Genomic DNA, 25,794 nt, shown 5'->3' on the forward strand with positions numbered 1-25,794 from the left:
ATGATGATTTCATTTAACTAATACAGCTGGTGCAATAAATGACTTCTCATAATCAAATTTTATTACTGAATGTCAAAAACTATTGAAGTATTACTTAAATGATTTGATTCTCCTTGACCCTTGGACATATTTCTTTAATAACTAGCAACTCCCGCGCGGTTTCACTCGCTACTCGGACCCTATTGTTTGTGGCGTGATGTTTTATAACCTAACCTAAATTGCTCTCCTCGATAAATGGACTACACAACACAAAAATTATTATTCAATTCGAACAAGTAGTTTCTTAGTACAAGTTTGCTTTACGTTTAAAGTAATCAAAATGAGAGCGCGTTCGGCACTCTGATTGGTTGGTTTATTCGAGCCGGCCAATCAGAGCGCCGAACGCGCTCTCGTTTAAACGTAACGCAAACTGATACTAAGGGTCCTGGAGTTTAAGTGTGGCAGAGCCATGCTTTAGCACGAATGGGCCGGCTCGACCGGAGTGATACCACGGCCTCACAGGAAACCGTCGTGAAACAACGCTTGCGTTCGGTGAGTGAGGTTACCGGAGGCCCAATTACCACCTTCCCAATCCTCGATTCCCTAACAACCCATAAATTCCTAATTCCCAAAAGGCCGGCAACACACTTGTAACGCTTTTGTGTCCATGAGCGGCAGCGATTGCTTACCATCAGGTGATCAGTCGCCTCGGTTATCGATTTATTACATAAAATAAAAAAACCATTCAAACAATTTATCAGCTTTAGAATAACTATATTAGTAATAGATCTATGTCCAAAAGTATTTGATATACCTATTACCTGAGTTGTTTGATTCTCCTTGAACCTTGGTCAATATTATTTTAATAATTCAAATACTTTAGTCACATTTTCATTGTGAGTGTCACGGCCATGTTGGCATGTCATACCTGTACTGACGTTAGTATCATTAGTTAGAGAGTTGTCAATTATTAAATTGGAAGAATGGAGTTTTAACCAATGGCTAATGAATAGAGCATTTTACAATTAGGCCAAGAGACCAGTAGTAGATAATGATCTTCAGAGATAGAAGCAGTGTTTACAGGAAAACATCAGAATGTTTCAAAGAATTTAAAAATACATAGTTATCCCCATATCAATCACTCATATTTTAAAAAGATCGTCTATAAATGGGTCGGTAAACGAAAGGCTAGTTAGCCATTAAATTATTTCTATATTTTTTCAGTCATGCCATGTTGCTGCTGCAGTCGAGTTGATAAAACACTAGAAAAAGTATTGCCAGGTTATTAACTGAAGTGCTTTTTTAAATTATACCTACTAACTATTTACAATTTCTTAATATCAATCTTGTGACCATGTATCCTACTCCATAAAAAATAGAAATCCATATCTGACTCTATTTTAACTTTTCTGAGAAGTAGATAGGTGATCCAGGTAACTATTCATGATAATGTAATCAAAAGCAGCTGCATCCTATAAATATTGTTTCAGAAGTCTACCTAGTGTCTAGTCTAGTGCAATACTTTTAAATTACATCACTATAAAGTCTGTAAGCTGATAGTTTCCAGACACCAACGATACTACAAACTATTCTATTCATTGGAGGTTTTTCCTACAGCTTCACTTGTGTAAATTTAGCATCCAGAGATTTTTCCCAACTAAATATAAAATATTGGTTCCGTAGATTATAAGTAAAGATGTGTCACACAGACATACTCTGGTATTTATAATATTTAATAGCCTAAATACATACTATTCATGATGCAGGATACATTAAAAATAATAATATATCAAAATAAAACGGTATGTCATGTTTTAAATAACATACAAGACTGGACCTTGCAGTTACCGCCTTGACATTTGATAAAATCTGATTTATTTATTCATACTATGTGCTATGTAAACAGTGATAAGCACACATGATAAGGATATTGCACTATTTTTGACTTGTATGATAATTTTATACGATTTTTTTACTATTGTGTAGGCAAAAGATATGAAGTCTCTTGCTCTTTCTTCTCCATTTGAAGCTACACTTTGGAACGGGCCCCAAGATTCACTGACATACAGACAATTATTAGATTATATTTCAAAAGTATCTAGTTTGTTAGGTTTAATTGGAATAAAAGATTTGACTTTGAAATAATACCTACACATATAATGCAAAGCTAGAGAGATCAATTTTGTTTTTTATATTATTAACAAAATCATTAAATACACATTCTACAATTCCTATCAACAATCTCAGCAGTCTCATACAAGTTAGTTACTTCGCAAATTAAAATATTCAACAAAATTTTGGAGTTCAGAGGAGGAACTCATATGATAACGATTATTTCCGCATGTGGGAGTTGGATTAAAAATTCAAAGTTACTGAAATTTCCACTGATATTATTAATGTAAAAGTAAGTTCGTTTGATTATTACACTTCTTTCATCTTGAAATTTTGTGTGTACAGTGAAGGACATTAGCTTGCAGGCAAAGTAGGGAGCAAAAGATATAATTAATATTGTGTTTCATTAAGAATTTTGACAACAATTCCTGGACTAACATATTTAACACCTTCACCACCAACAAAAAACTGTTAAAGGCGAATGGCCTGGCGCATAGCCTCCACTAGTGTCGGAGAGTGTTGTCCGACATGGCGTCTAAGGTGTTAAGAAACCTCTCAACTAATGACCTTTTAAGTCATTAAAAGATTACTCATAACAGTTTATATGAAACAGGTGAGTCAGTGACCAGATGCCGAGCACTATTTGTAAAGAACTATTGAAAACAAGGACCTTATCAATACTAGTAACAGAGCCAGTGGTTCATTCATGAACTGGTGATGACTCATTACTTTTTAATTGATTAACCGCCATACTCAGAGTCACTTAATGTTTACTTAACCCAGTCCTTAGCTATTGTTTTCTGAACAAAATCATTACTAAGGAGTAGTTTAAGTAATCATTAAATGTCTCTAAGTATGGCAGCTAGTTGCCTTTACACAAGTTTCATTTTGTATTATGATTAAATAGGTAGAACAGCATTGTTATAGTTACTAATTTTGATTATTAATATATTCATACTTCAGTAGAAATATATCAAAGTATCTTAAAGAATTAGAATGCAGGTGGTGTGCTGTCGTTTAGTATGGAGGACGAAGGGGTATGTCAAGCTGTAGATGTCTTAGTTAGTTTAATCAATTACTGATGTAAGACTTGTAAGACATAATACCTAGTTATTTCTTATTTTGGAAGAAAGTTTTAATGCCTACTTTGTTATAACAATAAAGCTAGAATAGTAACTCTAATTGGTAAGAGACCTGCATTGAATTTAAATGGCAAGATTTTTTAGTACTCTGTATTTATGGCAACTTTACAAGCTGACCTTATGACCATTTGATATATCTTATTAGAATCTTGTATTGGAATGTACTTACAACTCAAAGATTACCATACCTTTTCTGATAAATATTCATTTAAGCATAACTTTTGTAGTAAGTGATTATGAATATGTACATACAGAACAGTTTAGTTTTATACTATTACAGAAATGTACCTAGTTAAGAGTAATTCAATTTAATTGAGCAGTGTATAGAGTTAACGAAAACTTTACTGAGTCACAATCATTAATTAATTCAAAGTATTCAAATTACTGAATTGACATTCAAAAACAGAACAGTAGCAACTGATTCACTTCACACTTCTTACCAGCCAAGGTTATCCAACATACGACACCCTGGTTCGCCCGTAAACCAACCAAAAAGGCCGACACTGCCTCACGACCAAATAAAGACATTTTCAACGCATTCCTCCCGCGCTAATCACTGCTATGACATAATACACCGATAATATTGAAGTAAACGACTGCTGTAAACAATAATCTACTAATTTCACACCTACACCAGCCAACTAGGACGTTTTTCTATAAATAATATAAAGTTTATATCTCACCTGTTGAGCAACTGGCTCCAAAATACTCTCGATTATCTTCGTGTGAAACACAGGCATTTTGTATTTTTAAGTCTGACACTTAATTACATTAGATAATAAACACAAATAACAATGATCTCACAAAATATTCACAAAATAAAATAACACAACCGAACGAGCGAAGCGACAGAAAAATACTGACGGATAGTGTTGCGCCACAGCGCCACTCGAGTCGTGTCATACGTCTCGAGGCGAGCCAGTGTCGTACATGCGTTATCGATACAGTGCAGATCATACCATTAAGTCACGTTTCGGTTTATAACATTTGTCTCAATTGTATTTATTTATTTTTAAGCCATGATTTGAATGTAAGAACAAAAAAATATGATAACCATCCAATAAGAATCTAAACCTAAAAAGTTTAAGAACAATTTGGATTATTTATACGACTTGTTTATTTTTCATGTTTGCGCAACATACATCGGATTAATAGCAAAAAGGAGGAAGAAAAAATGCACTATCGAGCAAAGGGTGCCAAGATCGATTCCTGGGTTAACCAAATTATTACCACACACATACTATCTGTGACAGTTCTCGAAAATTTTGGGCACACGTATAACACGTTACTCTCGTGCTGCTGTGTGCATCAATTTTGGGAATAATACGTTTTCCTAGTATATAATATGGAGACATATAACATAACTAGTGATTCGTTAATACGTAACGTAACGTGCATGTAATAGCAGCTATGTCTAAACCTTCTAGGAGTAAAAGGTAATATGCTACGTTCGTTTGTATTTCGTACCAGGTGTTTAGACTTAAGACCAATAAAAAACAACTCTTTATATTCAAATGATTTATTACATTAAGTAGGTACCTATGTTCAATCTTACAAATTATCAAGTCTTTAAAATTACGTGCAAATAGACAAAATTTTCTTTCTTATTTGATAGGATAAATTATATTAGGTATAACACAATCGGTTCGTCGATAAAAGGTACATAAACTCTTTAACATTATTATAATCAAAAAATTGAACAACAGGCGGCATAACCGATGACTAGTAAATAGTATTGGTAACCTACAAAGTAGATAAAATGTTTAACCAACTGAACACATCGATCTAACAACTAACTTGAGTATAAAATATATCACAAACAAAAATATTACTGGGAAGTTGGCCCAACAGTGGGATTCCAATGTTGTGCGTTAAGAGATCCTGTGCGACTCGACTAAACCTTTTTACACTTATTCGATGTTAAAATTTAATACTTTCGATAATTTTTACATTTTACATTTAAAGACCCGTGAGCGAACTTGTCGATGAATTTTTACACATCTAAAAATATTTATTTAGAATCTTGTACTACAATCTGTCACGTTAACTAACAAATGACAAAATATCGAAACAATATTAAGAGGCCAAATGCACAATCATTTTCCTAAACATTGAATTATACAATATTAATAAAATAACAGGTAGCAGTAGCTAGTATACTATTTTAAAAGTTATCGATAATGTCTTCTCTAGCGGGGCACCACTAGAGCAGATATTTGAAGTTTTGTTTACTGGTAAGCTAGTGTTGTAAGCACAGCGAATTCATTTGGCGGCAAAAATAAAATGAAAAGTTTAAAAGTATTTTCACATCATTTTGACATTTCTACATTGAATAAAAAAATGCCACTTTGGTTTTATTATCCGAACTTGTTTCCATTTACTAGCACTGCTAGGTAAGTTAATTTACTAAATTGTGACGTCATTACAAATACTCAACTATATCGCATTTTATCGATATATTTGGGCAACTAACACCATAACTGAGATTGAGTCCGTGTGGTTGGCTCTTGTGCCTTTCTGTGAGTAGTTTGTGGAAGATGGGCAAGATGGCGCACTCGAAGAGTTCTGATTCCGAACTTGCTGTGTACATTTTACGCTGGTCTACTGATTCTTGGCGTTTGGAGTCACTCCTGTAGCCGGTAGACTTTCGGTCTTCTCGTTTACTTGGAGAATCTGGACAGAAGAAAATAAATTTAATGATAGATCCATGTTTACAACAGAGTAATTTTTTTACTAGCTTATCAAATGTGCAGGTGCGTGCAGGTACATACCTGTTTTGTGTCTTGATGCTACATTAGGACTGCTCTTATGATGATCAGGTCTCGGCGTGTGGCTGGCTTGCGTCAGCCTTGGAGAATCTCCAACACCCTTTGCCCTCTTCAAAGGCTCAGCTTCCTGTCGCAACCTCTTTGCAGGCGAATCCTGTGTTTTCACCATTCTGATGGTGTCAGGATCTGGTTTCCAGGTTTCTGTCTCAAGAACTGGTTCTGGCACAGATTTCCTGGGAATGTCGTCATGTCTTCTGGGTGTGGACTCCGTTTTCGACTTTCTTTCTTCTTCTCTTGACATCCTCTCTTCTTGATATGATCTAACCTGGAAACAGGAGAATAGGTATTTAATCAACGGCTTATAGACTCTCATATGGGAGGTGGCTGTAGACTTTACGGCTAAATCGTATTAAAATATTAACAGAGAGTTGTAACTTACATGAGCTGCAGACTGTCTTCTTTTGGCTGGTGCCTGCTGTGGAGGTGTGCTGACTGGTTGTGGGAACTCTGAGCCTCGTCGCTGTGGAAGGAACAGGCATTAATAAAGGCACGATGCTCTTGAGACATTTCCGAGTCGATCAATGATTGCATTATTACCTTTGAGAGCCTATCTGTCATTCTAAGGGTTTCCGCTTCCCGATACCCTTCAGGAGTACCACCTCTCGTACCGGTCCCAGTGCCTGCTAAAAATGAATTTTATTAGCAAAGACTTAGGTTGCTATTACAATGATAACTCTACAGGCAAAGTTGGTACAAGGTTTACCATAATTTATGGAAGCATTTGAAGCTCTCCTTTCCATGCTTCTCGTGTCAGTTTCCCTGGAAAGGTGTTAAGGCGATTTATGAACAAAATCAAGGTTAAAATCAAAAGCGAAAGTTATGGTAAAGAAAAGTAAGCCTTAAGAGATGGTAGTTGAAGTACCTGTGATGATGAGGTGAAGACTGTGATTGTCTACTCTTTTCTGACACACTTCTCTGCATTGGAGAGTGATGGTGACTTACTGCAGAAATTAAAAAGGCAAATTAATTTGGAAAATAAGATTTTCGCGAGAAAGGGACTGCTAGGACCAAAACAAGCTCTAAAAGTTATATGCTTGGTAATATTTTTTGGAAAGACAAGTATAGGCAGGTAGTTTAGGATAGAATCCCTATCTTTGGACTTCTAAAACCATAGAAGCTCCCAAGTATATAAATATCTGTAAAGAAATAAACACCAACTTCCTTCCGGACATCTACCTCTACTGTACTGCTAGTCTGCTACTCAATAAGAGTCAAGTCATCACCTGGGGCGCCCTCACCTGCTGGCGGAGACTTCTGGCAGGTGTACTGGAAGGTATTGGTGTCCCATAAGTCACTCTGCACCACTATGAACTCCTTCTTTCTTTTTTCTGAATCTCTTCTTTGACCTGAAACAATTGGTTGGTTAGACAAGAATGGTTTACTGATCCCCTTAGGATGAACAGTTATTTCCATAATAAAAAACCATTCGTTGCATTTTAAGAAGTTTTAATGAAGTAAAGTCTTGTTTAATTATAAGGCGTATGCCTACTACTTAATAACGTGTACACTTACAAGATTTTCTTCTTTCTGCCGAAGAGTAATCATGGTCTACATCCAGAATGTCTTCTGGTTCCACCTTAGGTTTAATGACAGGCACTGGATCTCTTTCTTGACCTGTAACGAATACCAATAATAATTGAAAGATAACCCTATTACTTTAACTCTTACTATCTTTGTAGGTAAATTTGCAAGTGTGGGAGAGCCATGCTTCGGCACGAATGGGCCGGCTCGACCGGAGTGATACCACGGCCTCACAGAAAATCGACGTGAAACAACGCTTGCGTTGTGTTTCGTTGTGTGAGTGAGGTTACCGGAGGCCCAATTGCCCCCTTCCCAATCTTCCCCATCCCCGATTCCCGAACAACAACCCTTAAATTCCTAACTCCCAAAAAGCCGGCAACGCACTTGTAACGCCTCTGGTGTTTCAAGTGTCCATGGGCGGCGGTGATTGCTTGCCATCAGGTAATACGTCTGCTCGACTACCGGCGTGTTTCATAAAAAATAAAAATAAATATTTTCTCCCATACCTATGACCTTCCTCTCCATTCCAGGAGGCGGTTCGATGTCATCCTGGTCTACAGACACGTGCATCAGGTCAGTCAGTAGAGCAGCCTGGCTGACGCTGGACATCCGTCTATGGCCCCGCGGGGGAGGCTTGTGGTCCCTCGATGGTGTAGTCTTCGTTGATAGAGAATCTTGTGTCTTGACGATCTTCTTTTGCAGTTCAGGAGTCTGTAGAAAAAGAAATAGAGTTATGTGTACCTATTGAAAAATATCCATAAGTATTCCATTTGGCAAGAGATAATTTTAACCGTTTAGGGTATGGTTAGTAACTAAGGTTAATTTTTTCCCCGGAACCGGGGCTCCGACTCGAAAAGTGGGAGTAGGAACGGGGTGGTTTTTAATCAGTAAGAGTCTGACACTCCCTCTCGCCTTGCTCAAGGTGGGAAAATCACAGGATGATTTTTCCCTTAAAAAGAGGGTGTATTACCTACCTTATTTACTTTAGGCGTGGCAGCCTTAGTGTACATGGGTTCCTGAACCTTAGCTGGTATTGACTTGACTGTTGGAGTGTCACTGGTCTTCAGAGCTGGTATAGTCTTCGCCTCCGCCCTCGCTGGCTCTGGGGCCTTCATTGATTTCGGTGGCTCTGATGGTTCCTGTGTATTTTAAATGAGGGTATGATGTTAATATGTATGCTATCCAATAACTATGATTACTTACTGCGACTGCCGGTCAAGCGGTCGATTCCCGGGTCGGGTAAAGAATTACTGGGCTTTTTCGGTTTTTCGAAAATTTCTCAGTAGTAGCACGGAGTCTGGAATTGTGCCTAGTATATGGCAATAGGCTCACGCCCTGGGACTGGGACTTAAAACACAAATGGTGGAAAGTTGGTGTAGGTACATTGTATAGCGGCATTACGTGCCGTAACGTGCCTACCCCTTTGGAGATAAAAGTCAAAGTCAAAATCATTTATTTCAAATAGACCAGGAAGGCACTTTTGAACGTCAAAGCAAATATAATAAGATTAATAACGTCTGTCTGTCGGTCAGTCCTCTAGTTGCTCTATTTGTTCGTTCCAAAGTGTAGATTCCTATGGAGAAGAACGAGCAAGAAACTCCATAGGTTACTCTTTTTCAATCAGATTCACAATACAATTTTTGGTTACATTGTTGTAAAGGCGTGACGTGGTATCAGCACGATACGTACCTCTGCACTCCACCCTCCGTATGGAAGCTTTGCGAGCTGATCTTTCTCAGGAACAGCTTTGGAAGAAGGTGGGCTGGTGTAGTCCAAGTGGTTCTTGAAGGAGACGTTTTTCGTCTGCTCCTTCTTGGGTTCCTTTGGTGGCGGATCTTTGAGGGGCTCTGGAGGTGCTGAAGGCTTTGTTCTGAGGCACAAATAAGAGTATTTAAATAGATTATCCAGATATTTTTGGTTTCTTCGAGATTATTGTGTTATGTAGATAGGTTTATATCCTCTTCATAAACATTGTACGAAGAGGGTATCTCTGACGTTCCTTCTAGTCAGAATGATGTCATTTTCTTCTTCAACTTATTGCCTAACTATTCTGTGTAAGTACTATATAATGTGGGTCCTATTTCTTGCAATTCGATTTCATCCAGAAGTAAATGTATTGTAAAGGATTCATTTATTTTATATGCGAGTAATAAAATAAATCATTGAAAGGATGTTATTATAACTTTCGTGAGACATACTAAATTAATTATTATGTTATCGGCTTTCTCACTCGTGTCGCCAGTAGCAGCGCGACAATCGTCGCGTCGTGTGTCGCGGAACTTGCTGTTCATGAATATGAGCCTCTACCATGGCTTGAAACTAGCCGAGTTCCTCGTCAAACAGTTACGTGGGTAAGCCGATAACATAATAATTAATTGAAAGAATGGTAATGAGATAATGGACACGATACTGTTATTAGATAGAGTTGATGAGTAAATATAAGTACTTCTCAATGTTCTGTTGGTTCTGCAGGTTGATGTACTCAGCCTCAGCTCCTGCTGATGCACTCAGGCTGCACACTGATGTTATATCGCTGGTTTCTGGAATTTAGAGTCATTTTTCTTCAAGTGAAATGATAATGTGCTTGGGATTTAAAATTTTCTAACGAAATTCTCAGATATTATACCTATGTACTTTGGCGTTAGACTATACACCTTCACATGTAAGTACATGTGATACTGAACGTCAGCACATCTGGCAAAAAGTGAGCTTCATTATTGATGTAAGTAATATTTATATGTCTATGTATGCGTAATCTTCTGTTTGACTCTATTAATTCTGTGTTTCTTTTTTTTTTTAAGAAACGTTGCCACACACTAGGCTTTTGTCCTATGTTGTGGAAGCGTTTACAAATATACAAATTCACATACACATGACACCCAGACCCGAAACAACAATTTGTGGATCACACAAAGGGTTGCTCCGTGCGGGAATCGAACCCGCTACACGTTACACGGCAGCCGGTTACCCAGCCACCGCGCCAACCGTGCAGTCAATTGAATTGTGTGGAATTAAAAATTAATTACCAGGATGACTGATGTTCTCTTTGGGCACTGGAAGCCTGGTCCTCGAAGGAGCTGGTGACCGAGAGTCCCGCGTGGTGGAAGACTCAGAACTGGCATCACTTCCAAGTTTACTGAGCAGCATCTGGGAAAGAAATAATAAGGATTTGGAGAGACGCCATGTTATATAATTTCTTATTTAACAATCTGCTAAATTATGGTCATTGAAGGTCAATCAAGGAAAGAGTGATCAGAAGTGTAGGCGAGCAATGCTTCGTCACGAATGGTCCGACGTAAAACCGGAGGCCCAATTACCCCCTTTCCCAATCTTCCCAGTCTCCGAATCCCCAACAGCCCTTAAATTCCTATCCTCAAAGGTCCGCAAAGCACTTGTAACGCTTCTAGTGTTTTGGGTGTCCATGGGCGGCGGCGATCGCTTACCATCAGGTGATCCGTCTGCTCGTTTATCGACTTATGCCATAAAAAATCTGCTTGTTAATTGTGGTCATTGAAAGTTAATCAAGGAAAGTGTGATCAGAAGAGGTGCTTATTTGCATTCTCTTCAAGAGAGTCCTTAAACAAAATGATGCTCGAACCTAAAATACTGAAATGCAAGCCCTAGAAATGTCAATAAATTGGACCCAGCCCTACTCAGTGATTTGTTAACAATTACTGATACTTCATTCATGATAACTCATAAACCTACTTAGGTAAGTATACTACACAATTTTATGAATGAATCTGATCCAAATATTAACCGTGAATAATTTCGTAACACACATCAAACGCGTGTCCAAAATAATCATTGTTTGATGTTTATTCGCTTGGCAGCTAATACAAATTAAAATAATTCTACGGAAATAGTTTTAGTCACAAGTTGTAGGAACTACGAATCTTTTTTTTAAATTATAACTTTCGTGAAACATACTAAATTAATAGCAGCGCGACAGTCGCCGCTACGGTCGCCGCGTCGTCAGTCGCGGAATGCTGCTCATAAATATGAGCCTTTAGCATGGCTTGAAACCAGTCGAGTTCCTCTTCAAACAGTTACTAAGCCGAAAAACCATAATTAATTTACAGATCTCTTTTTACAGTTGTGGATATAAGAATAGAAGAAAAATCTTACCAATAGTAAGATGCTTCTCTTTTTTCTTTTTTCTTATTCTTCTAAGTTAGACAAAGAATTACGATATGAGATATCTGATTGGTTTAGATTTCTTACTTGCCTACATTCCTAATAGGTTTAACTATTAAAAATCTTATGTCACTTCTCACCTGCAGTTCATTCTCTTTGGCCTGCAGCGTGCGACGGTATCGGTTGTTATACTGACGCAGTTCCTTCATACGGCGCTCCAGTTCAGGCCCCGGTGACCGACACTCGTGCGTGGAGGCAGGTCGCAGGGTCGCCCGGATGCGGCCCGTGCCTGCTCCACCCGGCCCGTTACGTCGCAGTTCCAATAACTGAGAAACAAAAAAGGCAATTGAATATTAAAAGTGAATCATTTTCCTGCGAATAAGCTTTTCAATATCAACTCATTTCCTTCCACGCCTAGACGAAGCGCTTCGCTTCAAGCTTCCTTGTACGAACTGCTAAGGAGTGGAATTCTTTGCCGCAGTCTATATTTTCTGATGGGTATAACCCGGATGTCTTCAAGGACTGAGTGAATAAGTTGCTCATGGGCAGACGTGCTCCATCGTAGGCCGCATCATCACTAACCACCAAGCGAGATAGCAGTCAAATGTCGACCCAACAAATATAAAAAAAAACTTTATAATAATAAAAAAAAAATTAGAAGTAGCAAATGTTACCTTTGGTACAAACACCAAACACAGAGTGCCTGTTGTACAGAAAATGATGAAGATGGCGATGAGGACGAACAGCGCATCTTTATGGTCTTGTAACACCTGAGGGAAAGAAAAAATAAAACCAATAACAATCCAACACTGCTTAAAAAAGAAATTTGACCAAGGTACTGTATGTAAAGTGTATCTTACAAGTGTGATAGCAGCTCCCATGATGCACATGATGAGCACGTTGTATACTGATAGGCCGATGTGCTGAGAGTCATTCAAGGCTGGGATTGACACGTGACGTGTCTCCCAGGCAAGGAAGGCGCCGAAGACCTGGCGATACACATTCAATTAGTTTACGTTATCAAATAAATTGGGTTGGACCTAAAATAGAGCCTTGCGGCATACCTAGCTGTGAATATGTTTGAAAGGTATACTACAATTTTATTATATCATATCGTCAATAATTTTATCAGGTTTTCATTTAACCGTAAACATTATTAATATTCAATATATCAAAGTCCACTTAATTTATATTTAATTTTAGTAATTTGACTTTATCAAAAGCTTTATTAAGATCATGACAATGTTTGGGTAAAAACATGTGTCTACTTACTAATAATAGTCCCTTATAAGCGTAAATAATTCCAATGAAAATGGTCATCCTCTCCGACTGGCAGTACTCGTTCTCCTGGACTATGACGATATCTTCACTCGAAGGATGTGGCTAAAACAAAGCAAATTGCAAACACATTACCTAATATATTAGTATGTCTGAACGTTATTATAAAGTTTATGAAAATATGAACACAATACTTCTGCTAGCGTATTGTGTTAATATTTTCTCCGCATTTCTATGGGATAAAACGTATCCTATCATCTAAGTCTGCTCAAACCCTGTCTGTATTCCGAATTTCATCAAAATTTGTTAAGTAGTTTCAGCGTGATTGAAGGCCAAATATTCAAATAAACAAACTTTCTCATTTATATTATTAGTGTGATATTTCAGTACAAAAAGGTTCTTACATAAGGATCCATCTGCTTCGTAGCTCTATAGAATGGGTCTGAGACTTGCCAGGTAGTCATGATGGCCAGGTCAATTGCCAGAAGCACACCCACCACCATAAAGAGCTGGTAGTCTTTAATGACCTGTAAAATAATAAATAGTAATGATAACAATATCCCTGGCACTCTTCAAGTAGATAAAAAGCAAGATGAATCAATTCACCTTCTTATTCAGCTTAACATCAGTGAAGATGGAATGCACTCGCCAAGTCTTGGAGAACATGGCTCCGAAGGCCAGACTGAAGCCTGCCATCAGAAGCCAGGCTCTAGCGGTACAGATGTAAGGAAACGCCGCTGTGGAGTCAAAGATTGTAATGAAATACCAGTAATTCATAAGTACGAAACAATTAATGTGTATAATACAATAGGTACATTCATGAGACTCGGCAAAAAGGAAAATAATGTGAAGAGTAACTAAAGTATTGCAGTTGCTGAGTCTCGTCACAGTACCTACCTAATAAATTAAAATATCATCACATAACATTACATTCTATATTATTTATGTTTTAGTTCAACACATTTATATATTATTTTAATTATTTTATTTGCAGAAATGAAAAAAATGCATGCAACTTTGCGCGAAAAGAATAAAATAAAATAAATGTAAGTAATGTCAAACTGGTTGATATAAGATGGAAAGTAACAAATGATGCATGTGATTAGAAATTAGATTTGAACAATACTTCATCAAACAGTTCTCCATGGGACAGTATGACGGGAAATCGGTACAGTAACCATTAAGATATTGGAAATACAGACCACAGATGACAGCGATATAAACATTCTCAAAACCATTCTAGAAGAAAAGGAAAAATTAAGGTAAATCTTTCACAGTACACCTCTGGTCCGTCAATACAAAGCACAACAAGAATAAAAAGCTGTAGAGAATACAGAGACATACGAACCAACCCACAAAAGCATCGCGGATGAAGGAGCAAACAAACCAAAACTTGGAAACATGCGCGACTCCTCGGACCTAGAAAACTGCCTAGGTCTTTCTCAGAATTAAAATTATATCAAGGATGGGTTAGTTCCCAAAATTTGGTTGAGGATCCACATAGCCCAGGATTCAAGCTCAAGCTTTAGGGGTGGGATCAAGCTTTTACCTCCGTGCGGCGTGTCCTGAGAAAGACCTAAGAACCAATGGCAATGATGAGATCAGATGACATAGTAGCGTGGTCGATGATAGTGCTAGCGTCATGCGAGTCGAATGTGCCTGTTTAAGTACTTTAGTTTAGTTTTGGTTTTTAAATTTTGTTGTTAGAATGGAGGTGGGAGCTAAGCAAAGTCGGTTATGTTCCAAAATACTATTGGACATAAACTATCGTCGAGTAGATGATGAACTAAGAACTACGGTCCCGTTAATTCTTATGAGAATATTAGAATCAGATTAACTTACATGGGTATCGTATAAACCAATGCCTATGAGTGTTCCTGAATAAAACAATAATTTAGTGACTTTAAAATGTCCCAAAATAATTTTGCTCCATAATTGTTAGCAGTGTAAAAATTCAATCACTTGCTTAGCACCAGCACTCCTCAGAATCCAAAATGATGAGCATGATGTTACCTCCAGCTCCAAGTTAGAAAGAACACAAAGATGTTAATAAGGCAAGTCAGCACAAAGTTGGAGATGGTCCTGAGATACTTACCGATGCTGCTGAGGCTGGAGTCGAGGCCGAGGAAGATGACACTCAGGTAGGTCAGCATACACCCGACGATGATCAAGTTATTCAGGTGTGGAGATGACATTTTGATGTACCTGTGGAATATTATTTATCAAATTGTGTCACGTCTTTATTTGTAAACGAAATATTATGAACCTCGAGTTGTTACCTTTGATTCCTGTAGTGTATGTTCATGGCGAGGAACCCGGTGGCGAGCAGGATACCGAGCACGGAGCAAGACACCAGGATGGAGTAGATGGTGATGTTCACTTGCGTGTGCTCGATCAACCTCAGAGTCCGATCCTTAGGCGGGTTTCTGTAAAACATTGCGGAATAATTCGCAATTTCAATCGTAGTAGATAATAATATATCATCAGTCAAGTAACTGAACATCTTAATTTAGACGAAGTCTTTAGACGAAGCTCTATATTCTATTACGTTTCATGTAGTTCCAGAAGCATTATCTTTACTCAAGCAGTTCATCAAATGAAGAGTTATTGACCACGTTATGGTTTTTTTAAAGCTAAAACAAATAAAATCTCTCCTTACTTGCCAAACCACTTGAATGGCTCCCCGCTGACCAGGTCGAGGTGGTCTCTCTCCGCGCAATACTCTCCAACCTTCACTTCTCCCGTCCCTTCTCCTTGGAACTGCTTCAGCAAGATCGACGCCTTACGCTCGTTGTCATAGAAACGAACTGGACCCTAAAATTACAAAAGATATAGTTGATAGTGCTTGTACTCCTGAAGGGCTGTAAAGAGGTGATTTTTTTTCGCAAAAAATAATTTTGTCTTCCATGTTTTTACTTCAATTCTTGAAATATAAATTAAGCAAACCAACTACCCGGCCCATCAACGAGGTAGGCGTAGCTATTATGCAAAAACTTGTATGCTTTACAGGGCTACTTCTTACCTTAGAGGAAAAGGATAATATTTTCATCAGATTACAAGATTGATGGTATACTGACCGTGACACCTTCAAAGGTGACATTGCTGAGAGCATCCAGGAAGAGCTGCTCCCACTCCTTGTCTCTATACTTGAAGTCCTGGACTGTCTTCTCTTTGTATTTGGACCTGACTCGCTGCGCCACCGTTTGGATCGCCAGCGCCATCGCCCATATACCTTGAGAGGTTTCATTGTAGATTGTAACATGGTGGTTAAAGAATAAAGTCAAGTTTAAGATTTAAGTGATTACTAGTGCAGCGAATTTGGGAGCAGAACTCAATTAAAATAGAGGAATATACCCTTACCATCGTAAGTGTAGCCATGGAATCTGGAGTACTCTAAGCCTCTTCTCCGATCGTACTCCACTTGATAGTCTTTGGCTGTCTGGAAAAACATCACAATCATTTATTCAGATATAAAAATTTCATCATATTTTAAATGGGATTCTCAGCGATTTTGGTTTTCTGTTCTTACAATTCCAGAAACGGTCATCTCCCCTGTGGTGGAAAGTGGAAGCAAATCCGTCAGGATGGTGGTATCCAGTGCTGCCGTCAGGTTCTTCTTGGAGCAGGGCGCGTGCCTCATCCACCACTTGTTGCTGTACGTGCCCAGGAGAAGCCAGGTGTACGCTCGCCCGTACATTTCTAGGCTGACAAAGAAAAGACGAATTAAAAACCCTCATATTAAAATTGGTGCAGTTGCAATTTTTATGGAATCGTGACCGATTATTATAGGTCCTGCTTCTATCTGTACAATGATCGAATATTTATCTTGCACGCTATTCTTTCTTACTAATGAGAGTCAGAACTGAGAACTGAAATTGATGGATACTAACTTATACGCCTCACAGAATATATGGAGAGCCCAAGTTTCATTGAAGTTTCCCAGAATGATCCTAACGTCTTTTTCTTTGAGCTTTGCCAACGCAGTCTTCACCTCCGTTGCGAAACTCTGGGTTTCTTCAATGAGGAAGCCGTTGCTGTCCAGGTCAGCAAGCAGACGGTTATGGGCCTGGAAAATAGACGATGTTGTTCAATATATCTTTTTAGTTCATAGAAAGAGAAATAAGATTTTGACATTTTCTTGAGAATAAATGACTCACCAAAGCATATCTGGGCTCATTTTGATAGATAGTCCCAACTCTGGTCCAGTTGAAGTGCTGTAGCAGCCTGATCCTGGGCAAGTTGAAGGCATTCTCCGAGGGCACGATGCGGAAGAAGTTGGGGAAGGCTTCCTTCGTGAACATCGGATGGGTGTCCGCGTACGACAGCTGGAAAAACGAGACAAGGAGGCCGACCGAACTATAGACAACGTGTGGGACACTGCATGGGTGTCCCACAATATACACAATGTATATGGCCAGGCCGTAGACCAGGCCACAATAAGTAATACAACAATCCTATTATCAGCTAGAATTATTGCACATTTTTTTGGTTGGTGTGTCTTTTATACACCTGTTGGGTAGGCCATGCGTACGTCCCTGTGTTATCTATAATTAAGGTCAATCCTACCTGAGTGAGATGCCAGTGCTTGGACGCCTTGGCAATGGGGTCGGTGACGTGGGTGCACGCAGCCCCGAATAGCATCAGCTTATGGGGACCACTGTGCATCATATCGAAGAATGACTTCACGCCGACTGCGGCATTGCACTGTGGATGTTTAGCGTTTGTTACTTGCACAATATACAAAGATGCTATCAGTCATCTGGGGGCTTACTCTTGAATCTAAATCCGATCGATCGACATTGATATTGTGAAACGTACTCTTATTATTTTTGCAACACTAGTCCCCATTGCTTCCGTATTGCGTGGATATTGAATAAGCTAAATGGGATGGAGTTTGGCGTTATATTCCATACTCCGAATGCTATTTTAACAGCTATGGTTAGGGTTTTGACATTGAATAATTATTGAGATTTTCTTGCATTGTCGTTGAGATTTGTTTCAAGAGTAATCGCCCAGGTCTGTATAAGATCATAGAATCTGAATGTGTCATTAATTTCCTCGAAACCAAGATCACAATGGACTAACAAGGATTCAACAAACATTATTATGACTTGTCTTCTTGTATAGAGAAGTACCTCACCTCAGTATCGTTCCACCACATGTGAAGCCGGTAGTTGCGCAGCACGGAGTCGTGCTCGTTGACGTGATCCAAAGCTAGCTTCACGCTCGGCATCACCCCTCGACCTATAACAATGGGCTTTGGTTTGAGCTAATGATTTCACTGAGTACCTACATGTTAAATACCTGATAAACTTATGTGGCAGATAGTTCGTACAATTTACGAACTTACTACATATGTACATACTTAACCTCACGTCTGTCTCCCATGGGGGTAGATCTTACTCTCAATTAAAAATCTGGTAAAAAGTGGTTAAATCCTGTCTGGATTTAGCCGCTTTTTACCAAATTTTAGTTTTTTTTAGTGAAACCAACCTCAAATTTGTCGCTTTTATTATTTATCTCTCAAAAATGCATTCGTGCTTTGGATAAGCCCATGGCCCATGCTAATAGCTTACCATCAGGTGACCTGGTAGGAAATTCTGTAATAGTCAATTCGAAACATTCGAAAAGACCTCGATCGCGGTCCACCGATGTCACTGGTGGTGAGAATAATATCGACCAATGATGGGTAAAAATGCGATCGAGCTCACTTCTAAAGTTTCGAATTGACAATTCATTGACTGCACGGTTGGCGCGGTGGCTGCGCAACGTGTAGCGGGTTCGATTCCCGCACGGAGCAACTCTTTGTGTGTTCCACAAACTGTTGTTTCGGGTCTGGCTGTCATGTGTATGCGAAATTGTATGTTTGTAAACGCACTCATGACACAGGAGAAAATCCTAGCGTGGGGCAACGTTTAAAAAAAAAATAGCCTAAGCTGTCTCTGCAGTTCAGGGCGTTCGAGTTCTAAAAATCAAAAACCAAGAGGACAGTAAGTTAAATCTTGACTACCTACTTCTATCCATAATCTATATCATCAGAAATAGAGGAACTTTACTAAGAAAACTTTCACAATTCTCGTAAATAACTTAGTACTTATCAAGAGAATACAAGCACTCTATTAAGTTACGAGCTACTTGATCAAACTTAGCCATTACTTAGTCGGAACTTCTTTACAAGTGATTCCATTAAACATCGCAAACTTCTGACTCCACTTGAGTGGCAATTCAATTAGCAGCGATTTATTTAATGGTTTCCTATAGAAATGGATTGGTAACATGAAATAATTAATAAGTCACTCTGGCTATACTAACATACCCTTAGTACGAGTTTGTTTAACGTTTAAAAGTAATCGAAACGAGAGCGCGTTCAGGGCTCTGATTGGCCGGCTCGAATAAACCAACCAATCAGTACCCTTAGTATGAGTTTGCTTTACGTTTAAAGTAATCGAAACGGGAGCGCATTCGGTGATCTGATTGGCCGGCTCGAATAAATCAACCAATCAAAGTGCCCAACGCCCTCTCGTTTCGATTCGATCGGGCTGGCTAAGATTTAATTGCACTGAAATGACTGCACGGTTAGTACGGTGGCTGGGCAACTGGCTGTCGCGCTACGGGTAGTGGGTTCTATTCCCGCACGGAGCGACTCTTTGTGTGATCCACAAATTGTTGTTTCGGGTCTGGGTGTCATGTGTATGTGAACTTGTATGTTTGTAAACGCACCCACGATACAGGAGAAAATCCTAATGAGGGGCAATGTTTAAAAAAAAAATTAGGAAATATATTCTTTAGCATATAATAATATGTCCGCAACAAGATATACATAATTATGTTGATGAGTAAATTGTTCGAAAAATGCGTTACTTTAAAGCCATACTCAAGAACGGTAAATCAATGTAATTATTTTATATTATTTGCTTTACCTTTCTATGAACGCATCTATGACACAGAAATAAAACTTAGAGCGGTTGGGGCAAAATATATTGTACAAAAAAGGAAAAAAACTATAATTATGATATTTATTTATTTGGAGACAGGCAGGCAGTTGAAACAACTGATAACACCCGCATCCTGTTAATTTTCACTAATTCATTTCTTGCAGTTGAGTAAATACAGTAGAAGCTCCTTATTCGCGCTTCCTTCATTCGCGTTTTCACTATTCGCGGATTGAAAAAATGCGACCCAATTCCTATATTCGCGGTCAAGATTTCTTTATTCGCGGATCGAATCGAAATATCGGTGCGTGCATGTACCTAAAAAAATACATTCGCTATCCTTTGTCAACGCGTCAGTAGAAGGATAAAAAAATAAAATAGCCTCATTACAACTACGTCTAGATTGTAACTTCTGCCTTACTTAAACTTGATGACAATATTATGTAATTCATCAATCTGTATGATCAGAAAGTTCAATTAAATATTTTTTTTATCTACAATTTGCTTCTTGATTTCGTCATCTAGGAACGTATCCCCTATAACCCCATACAAATTGCCATTCCATATTCACGGTTTCTGTATTCGCGGCATATTTACGGAACGCATACCCCGCGAATAAAGAGCTTCTACTGTATTTTTCTAATCGAATTTTCATTAAATTCACATTTAGGGCTGAAAACACATTTTCCAGGAGCTTGTTCAACGCTCCAACTACTTTTTTACTGAGAAAGTGTTTGTGAGGATTGTTATATTAAGCACTTACCGGTGTTTGAATTCTCCACGCCCTTGCCAAATGGGAAGAACCCCGCGATGTAGACATCGGTCCTTCTGTTCAGGATCGCGTCCAGGTTCGGCTTCTGCGGGAACCCCTGGCTCAGGGTCGCCAGCACCAGGATCAGCAGCGGAGACATGGCTGGAAGAATCAGTTTTATTGAATACTCTGCTATTGGTCTTTGAAGAGTTCTTAGCCCTTGAAGAATGAGGCAAAGCTCGCACGATGTTTTTCCTTCCGTATCCTTAATTTATGCCCCTGCGGACTACCTAGCGGGTTTACCAAGGCTCCGGCTTGGAAAGCAGGAGTAGGAACAAGGTGATTTTTAGTCAGTAAGAGTCTGACACTCCTTCACGCCTCACCCAAGGCGGGAGAAGTCATTGAATGATTATCCCCCATCAAAAAAAAATAATGCCTCGTCTTATCATACCCTCATAACATAATACAAAGAAGAACTACTACCTACATATTAATAAAATAAGCTTCCAGCCTCACCTAAGATTTAGACTCAGCATGGTGAAGACGCGACAGGACCTCGTCCGATAAATGCAAGCACTAGAACTGTACTGCAGTTGATACGGTATTTCCACACCGCGCAGCGACGTGCATACAAAGGGGTAGGGAGGAGAGGGTAGGGGGTGGCTATAAATCAATACGGACTGTCTGGCAGCCCCCTCTGTCACTCCCCTCCGGCTTGCCTGCATGAGGGCTTTCAACCCTAACAATAACTACCTAGCATACCTATAAGTAGTTGAGTCTAATTTTATTCCTAGGTTGACTAAATTATTTTTAGTCGCATTACCACGTTTTGTTTTAGATTTTATGGCGATAATAAGATTGTCTGACTTATGTGATGATTGCTAGTCAAGTGCGAATATTCTAGTATTTATTAATCAGCATAACGTTAACTGAATGTGCACTAACAAATAATGGGTAATTGCAAACGTGCAATATCGTTTAGTGCCTAGGATTAGAGGTGACTAGATACCTAATGCTTTTGTAGTAGACTTTTTTTTAAGGTGGGAAATCATCCAATGTCTTCTCTCACCTTGGGTTGGGTGAGACGAAAGGGAGTGTCAGACTCTTACTGACTAAAAACTACCCCGTTCCTACTCCTACTTTTCAAGCCGGAGCCCCGGTAAACCCGCTAGGTAGTCCACAGCTCCGGTTTATAGTAGACTTAATATAATAAAGTTCGGTTATTAGTATGTAAATTGCTGTCTTTTAAGCCATTACCGAGTTAATAGCCACTTAAGTGTCTAATTACTTATCGTGTTTCACAAAACATACCATTAGAGTGCTTTTCCACCAAAGATGTGCTATGTAGTTATGCTACGTAGATGTAAAACTATGTGACCGTTTCCACTGATACTAAGCTATGTAGGTAGCTGTGCGAGGAAGATGCGCAGCTCGAGTATGCGAAGTGTCGATAGTAGGGAAGCCAAACATAACACACATCCATAACACGCATCCATAGCAAGCATTCATTGCACGCACGATTGGTGAAAGTCAAACGCATCCACAGCAACTTAGCATTGCACATATCTCTCGTGGAAAATCACCCTTAATTAGGGACTGTGGGGTTGTTGTACATACTCTATACTCGTATCTTAAATATTACGATACCTGAAAGAATGTACAAACAGTGTATAAAGACTAACTATACACATAATTATAAAGGGGAATATAATAGAGAACTTCTGATTCATTACTTTTCTTTAAACTACAGTAACACGATTTTTTTTATTCATCTTCAAAGGAAGAAATAGAACCAACAGGATCATTTTGTTTCTTTTTTTAATTTACTGCACGGTTAGCGTGGTGGCTGGGCAACTGGCTGCCGTGCAACATGTAGCGGGTTCGATTCCCGCACGGAGCAACTCTTTGTGTGATCCACAAATTGTTGTTTCGGGTCTGGGTGTCATGTGCATATGAAATTGTATGTTTGTAAACGCACCCACGACACAGGAGAAAATCTTAATGTGGGGCAACGTTTTTTAAAAAAAAAAATAATTATTGCTTTAAAGTAGCAAGTAGTTTTTTGTTATGGAATAGGTGGCAAACGAGCAGACGAGTCGAGTCACCTAATGGTAAAGCGCCGCACATGGACACCCGCAACACCAGAAGAACCTACCAGGAGGTACGTTGCCGGCCTTTTAAAAAAGGAGTATGCTCTTTCTTATAGTAATGCGGCGTCCGCAGTATGAACTCGTAATGTGTAACTCATACACGTAGCTCAGCGCTTAAGTGCGTCGCTTGTAACACGTAGGTCGTAGCACGTTACTCTCAGTGTGTAGCACGTAGTGCGTCGTCCGTAGTATCATCTATACTTCTATACTAATATTATAAAGCTGAAGAGTTTGTTTGTTTGTTTGTTTGTTTGTACTAATATTATAAAGCTGAAGAGTTTGTTTGTTTGTTTGTTTGAACGCGCTAATCTCCGGAACTACTGGTCCGAATTGAATAATTCTTTTTGTGTTGGATAGTGCATTTATCGAGGAAGGTTATAGGCTATAAAACATCACGCTATGACCAATAGGAGCTGAGCAGAGCGAGTGAAACCGCGCGGAAGTAGCTAGTCTTGTATACGTAGGATGTACCGCCTATTTCATAGCGCACTGCCCGTAGTACCTAGCCCTTTCCCGCTATTTTTATAAATCTCGTAGGCTCGGCTCGAGTCGAGGTGAGTCGGCCGCACGTAAAGAGATCACCGTACCATGGTCAAAATGTCTGGCTTGGCCGTTTACTACTCAAGAGGAATGACAGGTTACATTCTGATTAAAAAAATCTCAATTACTAATCTCGGTATTACATGTATACATCTTCTGTATAATAAATCTGTAGAGAGGTCAATTCTGTACATGAAATATATTTCCAAAATAACTATCAGCGGGTGATTAGTGATCGATACTGATGCCAAAAATGCAATCAGAAAATTTTTTGTCTGTCTGTCTGTCTGTTTGTATGTTCTTTATAGAAACAAAAACCACTCGACAGATTTCAACGAAACTTGGTACAATTGTTCTTCATACTCCTGGGCAGGTTATAGTATACTTTTCATCACGCTGCGATCAATAGGAGCGGAGCAGTGAAGGGAAATGTTGGGAAAACAGGAGAACTTACTCCATCTTTTAAGCTTCCGTCGCGTGTGCAAGGCTGCAGCTATAATGGCTAAAGCTACACAGAAATCATGTATGACGGAAATGTTCTCTTTAAAATTGTTTAAAAAATATTCCACCACAGCAAATGTCTATCTTTTATGGTTGACTCACAATAACACGTACAACTCCCGATAACTTAGCAGTTCTGAGCTTTCTGATTATATTTGTCTTCTCTTACGTTTATAACATTCTCATTCATTCATTCATCATATTATAATAAATCTGTAGAAGGGTCAATTCTGTACATTGAAAATATTGAAAGAATAAATAGCAGGGGGTGTTACTGGATCGATACCAAACCCAAATATGTGATTTTTTTTTTGTCTGTCTGTCTGTCTGTATGTTCAGGCATCACGTGAAAACTAACGGTTCGATTTCGATGAAACTTGGTATAATTATACCTTATTATCCTGGGCATAAAATTGGATACTTTTTATCCTAGAAAAAATACGTAGAAAAAAAAATTCAGTTTTATTCTACAGAACTCGAGCTCAACAAGGTAGGTAGAGGGATCTCCTTAATTATTATGGACCTCGCCGTATTTGGGTCCAGTAGATATTTATAAGATGTCATTGTCAGAGTTATTCAAAATGGAGAAATAAAACTTCCACGCGAAGACCGACATCCGCGCGGACGGTGTCGCGGGCGGAAGCTAGTTAATAAATAAAAGAGACAACTAAATAAATGGTAAAAAAAATGTGTGGGAGAGCCAAGCTTCGGCACGAATGGGCCGGTTCGACCGGAGTGATACCACGGCCACGTAGACAACGCTTGTGTGCTTCGTTGTAGAGTGAGGTTACCGGAGGCCCAATTACCCCCTTTCCCAATCATCCCAATCCCCGATTCCCCAACAACCCATAAATTCCTATCCCCTAAAAGACCGGCAACGGACTTATAACGCCTCTGGTGTTTCGGATGTCGATGGGCGGCGGCGATTGCTTAACATCAGGTGATCCGTCCGCTCGTTTGCCGGCTTATACAATAAAAAAATCATGATATATTAATTTGTGTACAAACTAGACAACGAAATATAATAAAATATATAATAGCATATAGGTACGTGAATACGGAATCACTGCATATTGGTGAAAATCGCACAAAATTTTATCATTATGGTACATACTTTTTAATAATTGCGTTTATCAAGACAGTCGCGATAGGAGACTTATTTTTATAGCAATATAAGGATAACCTGGGCTAATCATAGTACTTAGTTAGTCCTAATTCCAAACGCTCTTCTCTACGAAAACGTCTGACGTCACGAAATAAAGACAGAAAACTAGGCGAGTTCATAAACACACGACAATTTATTAACACAGATTATTCACTATTTGGCGACTATGAAGTCATTAGATCGATACCTGAGTGCATTCAAGTCCGCCATTAAGTACCTAGGTCTATCTAAAGTAAAAATGATTCCGCCCTTTCCTCGCTTCCTAGCCATTACACCTATTAAATCTTTCATAGAAAGTTCCTATTGTAAAATAATGATTGATTAATACTATTTTCAATTACTGAGGTCATCACACTATCCATGACAGATACACCTATGTACCTAGTAAGGTACGAATATACATATCATGTAGGGCCTTGACATAGTCTAGTCCTATTAAAAAATCCGCTAATTAATATGAAAATTACTTACCTTTAAAGTCCTTTTCTTCCTTTTTGATAGGAGTTTTATGTTCTGGAACCTCCCACGTCGTCTGCTAAGGGTACGCCATGAGGTCACAGCCTAAACCCACATTCTACAACATTTTCCAATAAATCCAATCTACACTGCCACTTGTAACACCTCTAAACACCATAATTTTACTAATTTTGATAAAGGAACACTGAAAATTACTGAAACGAAACTGAAATCTACATTTTTCACCTGGAGCTGTGCGGCACGGCGACGGCTAAAACTTGAAGTGCCGTCCACCGTCGCCG

The 25,794-nt window shown here is 38.9% G+C and overlaps 2 protein-coding genes across 12 annotated transcripts in view; both read right to left on the bottom strand.

Annotated features, from left to right (window-relative positions):
* LOC118280713 (vinculin) overlaps nucleotides 1-4,100 on the bottom strand; it is a 58,542-nt gene extending 54,442 nt beyond the window's left edge. Inside the window, exon 1 of the mRNA XM_035601035.2 lies at nucleotides 3,917-4,100. Coding sequence (XP_035456928.2) covers nucleotides 3,917-3,973 — 57 coding nt within the window. The 5' untranslated portion in view covers nucleotides 3,974-4,100. The remainder of the gene's footprint in view (nucleotides 1-3,916) is intronic.
* Nucleotides 4,101-4,736: 636 nt separating this feature from the next.
* On the bottom strand, nucleotides 4,737-25,794 carry LOC118280690 (gamma-aminobutyric acid type B receptor subunit 2). Of its 11 annotated transcripts, none has more exons than XM_035600990.2 (32): nucleotides 25,508-25,794; nucleotides 20,693-20,842; nucleotides 18,138-18,241; nucleotides 17,564-17,701; nucleotides 17,155-17,322; nucleotides 16,888-17,063; nucleotides 16,527-16,701; nucleotides 16,358-16,436; nucleotides 16,075-16,229; nucleotides 15,657-15,811; nucleotides 15,277-15,423; nucleotides 15,093-15,202; nucleotides 14,547-14,573; nucleotides 13,604-13,734; nucleotides 13,402-13,524; nucleotides 12,992-13,102; nucleotides 12,580-12,708; nucleotides 12,394-12,489; nucleotides 11,860-12,045; nucleotides 10,609-10,729; nucleotides 10,029-10,122; nucleotides 9,272-9,452; nucleotides 8,557-8,721; nucleotides 8,089-8,293; nucleotides 7,574-7,675; nucleotides 7,300-7,407; nucleotides 6,924-7,002; nucleotides 6,765-6,820; nucleotides 6,599-6,681; nucleotides 6,441-6,521; nucleotides 6,005-6,326; nucleotides 4,737-5,906 (listed from the first exon to the last, which is right to left on the bottom strand). In XM_035600990.2, exons 2-32 carry the CDS (start codon nucleotides 20,838-20,840, stop codon nucleotides 5,656-5,658), a joined length of 4,206 nt encoding a protein of 1,401 aa, XP_035456883.2. In that variant the 5' UTR covers nucleotides 20,841-20,842; nucleotides 25,508-25,794; the 3' UTR covers nucleotides 4,737-5,655. The 11 variants fall into 11 exon arrangements, with proteins under 11 accessions (XP_035456883.2, XP_035456882.2, XP_035456881.2 ...); XM_035600989.2 differs by having other exon boundaries at nucleotides 6,599-6,684; XM_035600988.2 differs by having other exon boundaries at nucleotides 7,285-7,407.

The sequence above is a fragment of the Spodoptera frugiperda genome, chromosome 16, assembly GCF_023101765.2.
Source record: "Spodoptera frugiperda isolate SF20-4 chromosome 16, AGI-APGP_CSIRO_Sfru_2.0, whole genome shotgun sequence".
In the NCBI taxonomy this organism is placed as follows: domain Eukaryota; kingdom Metazoa; phylum Arthropoda; class Insecta; order Lepidoptera; family Noctuidae; genus Spodoptera; species Spodoptera frugiperda.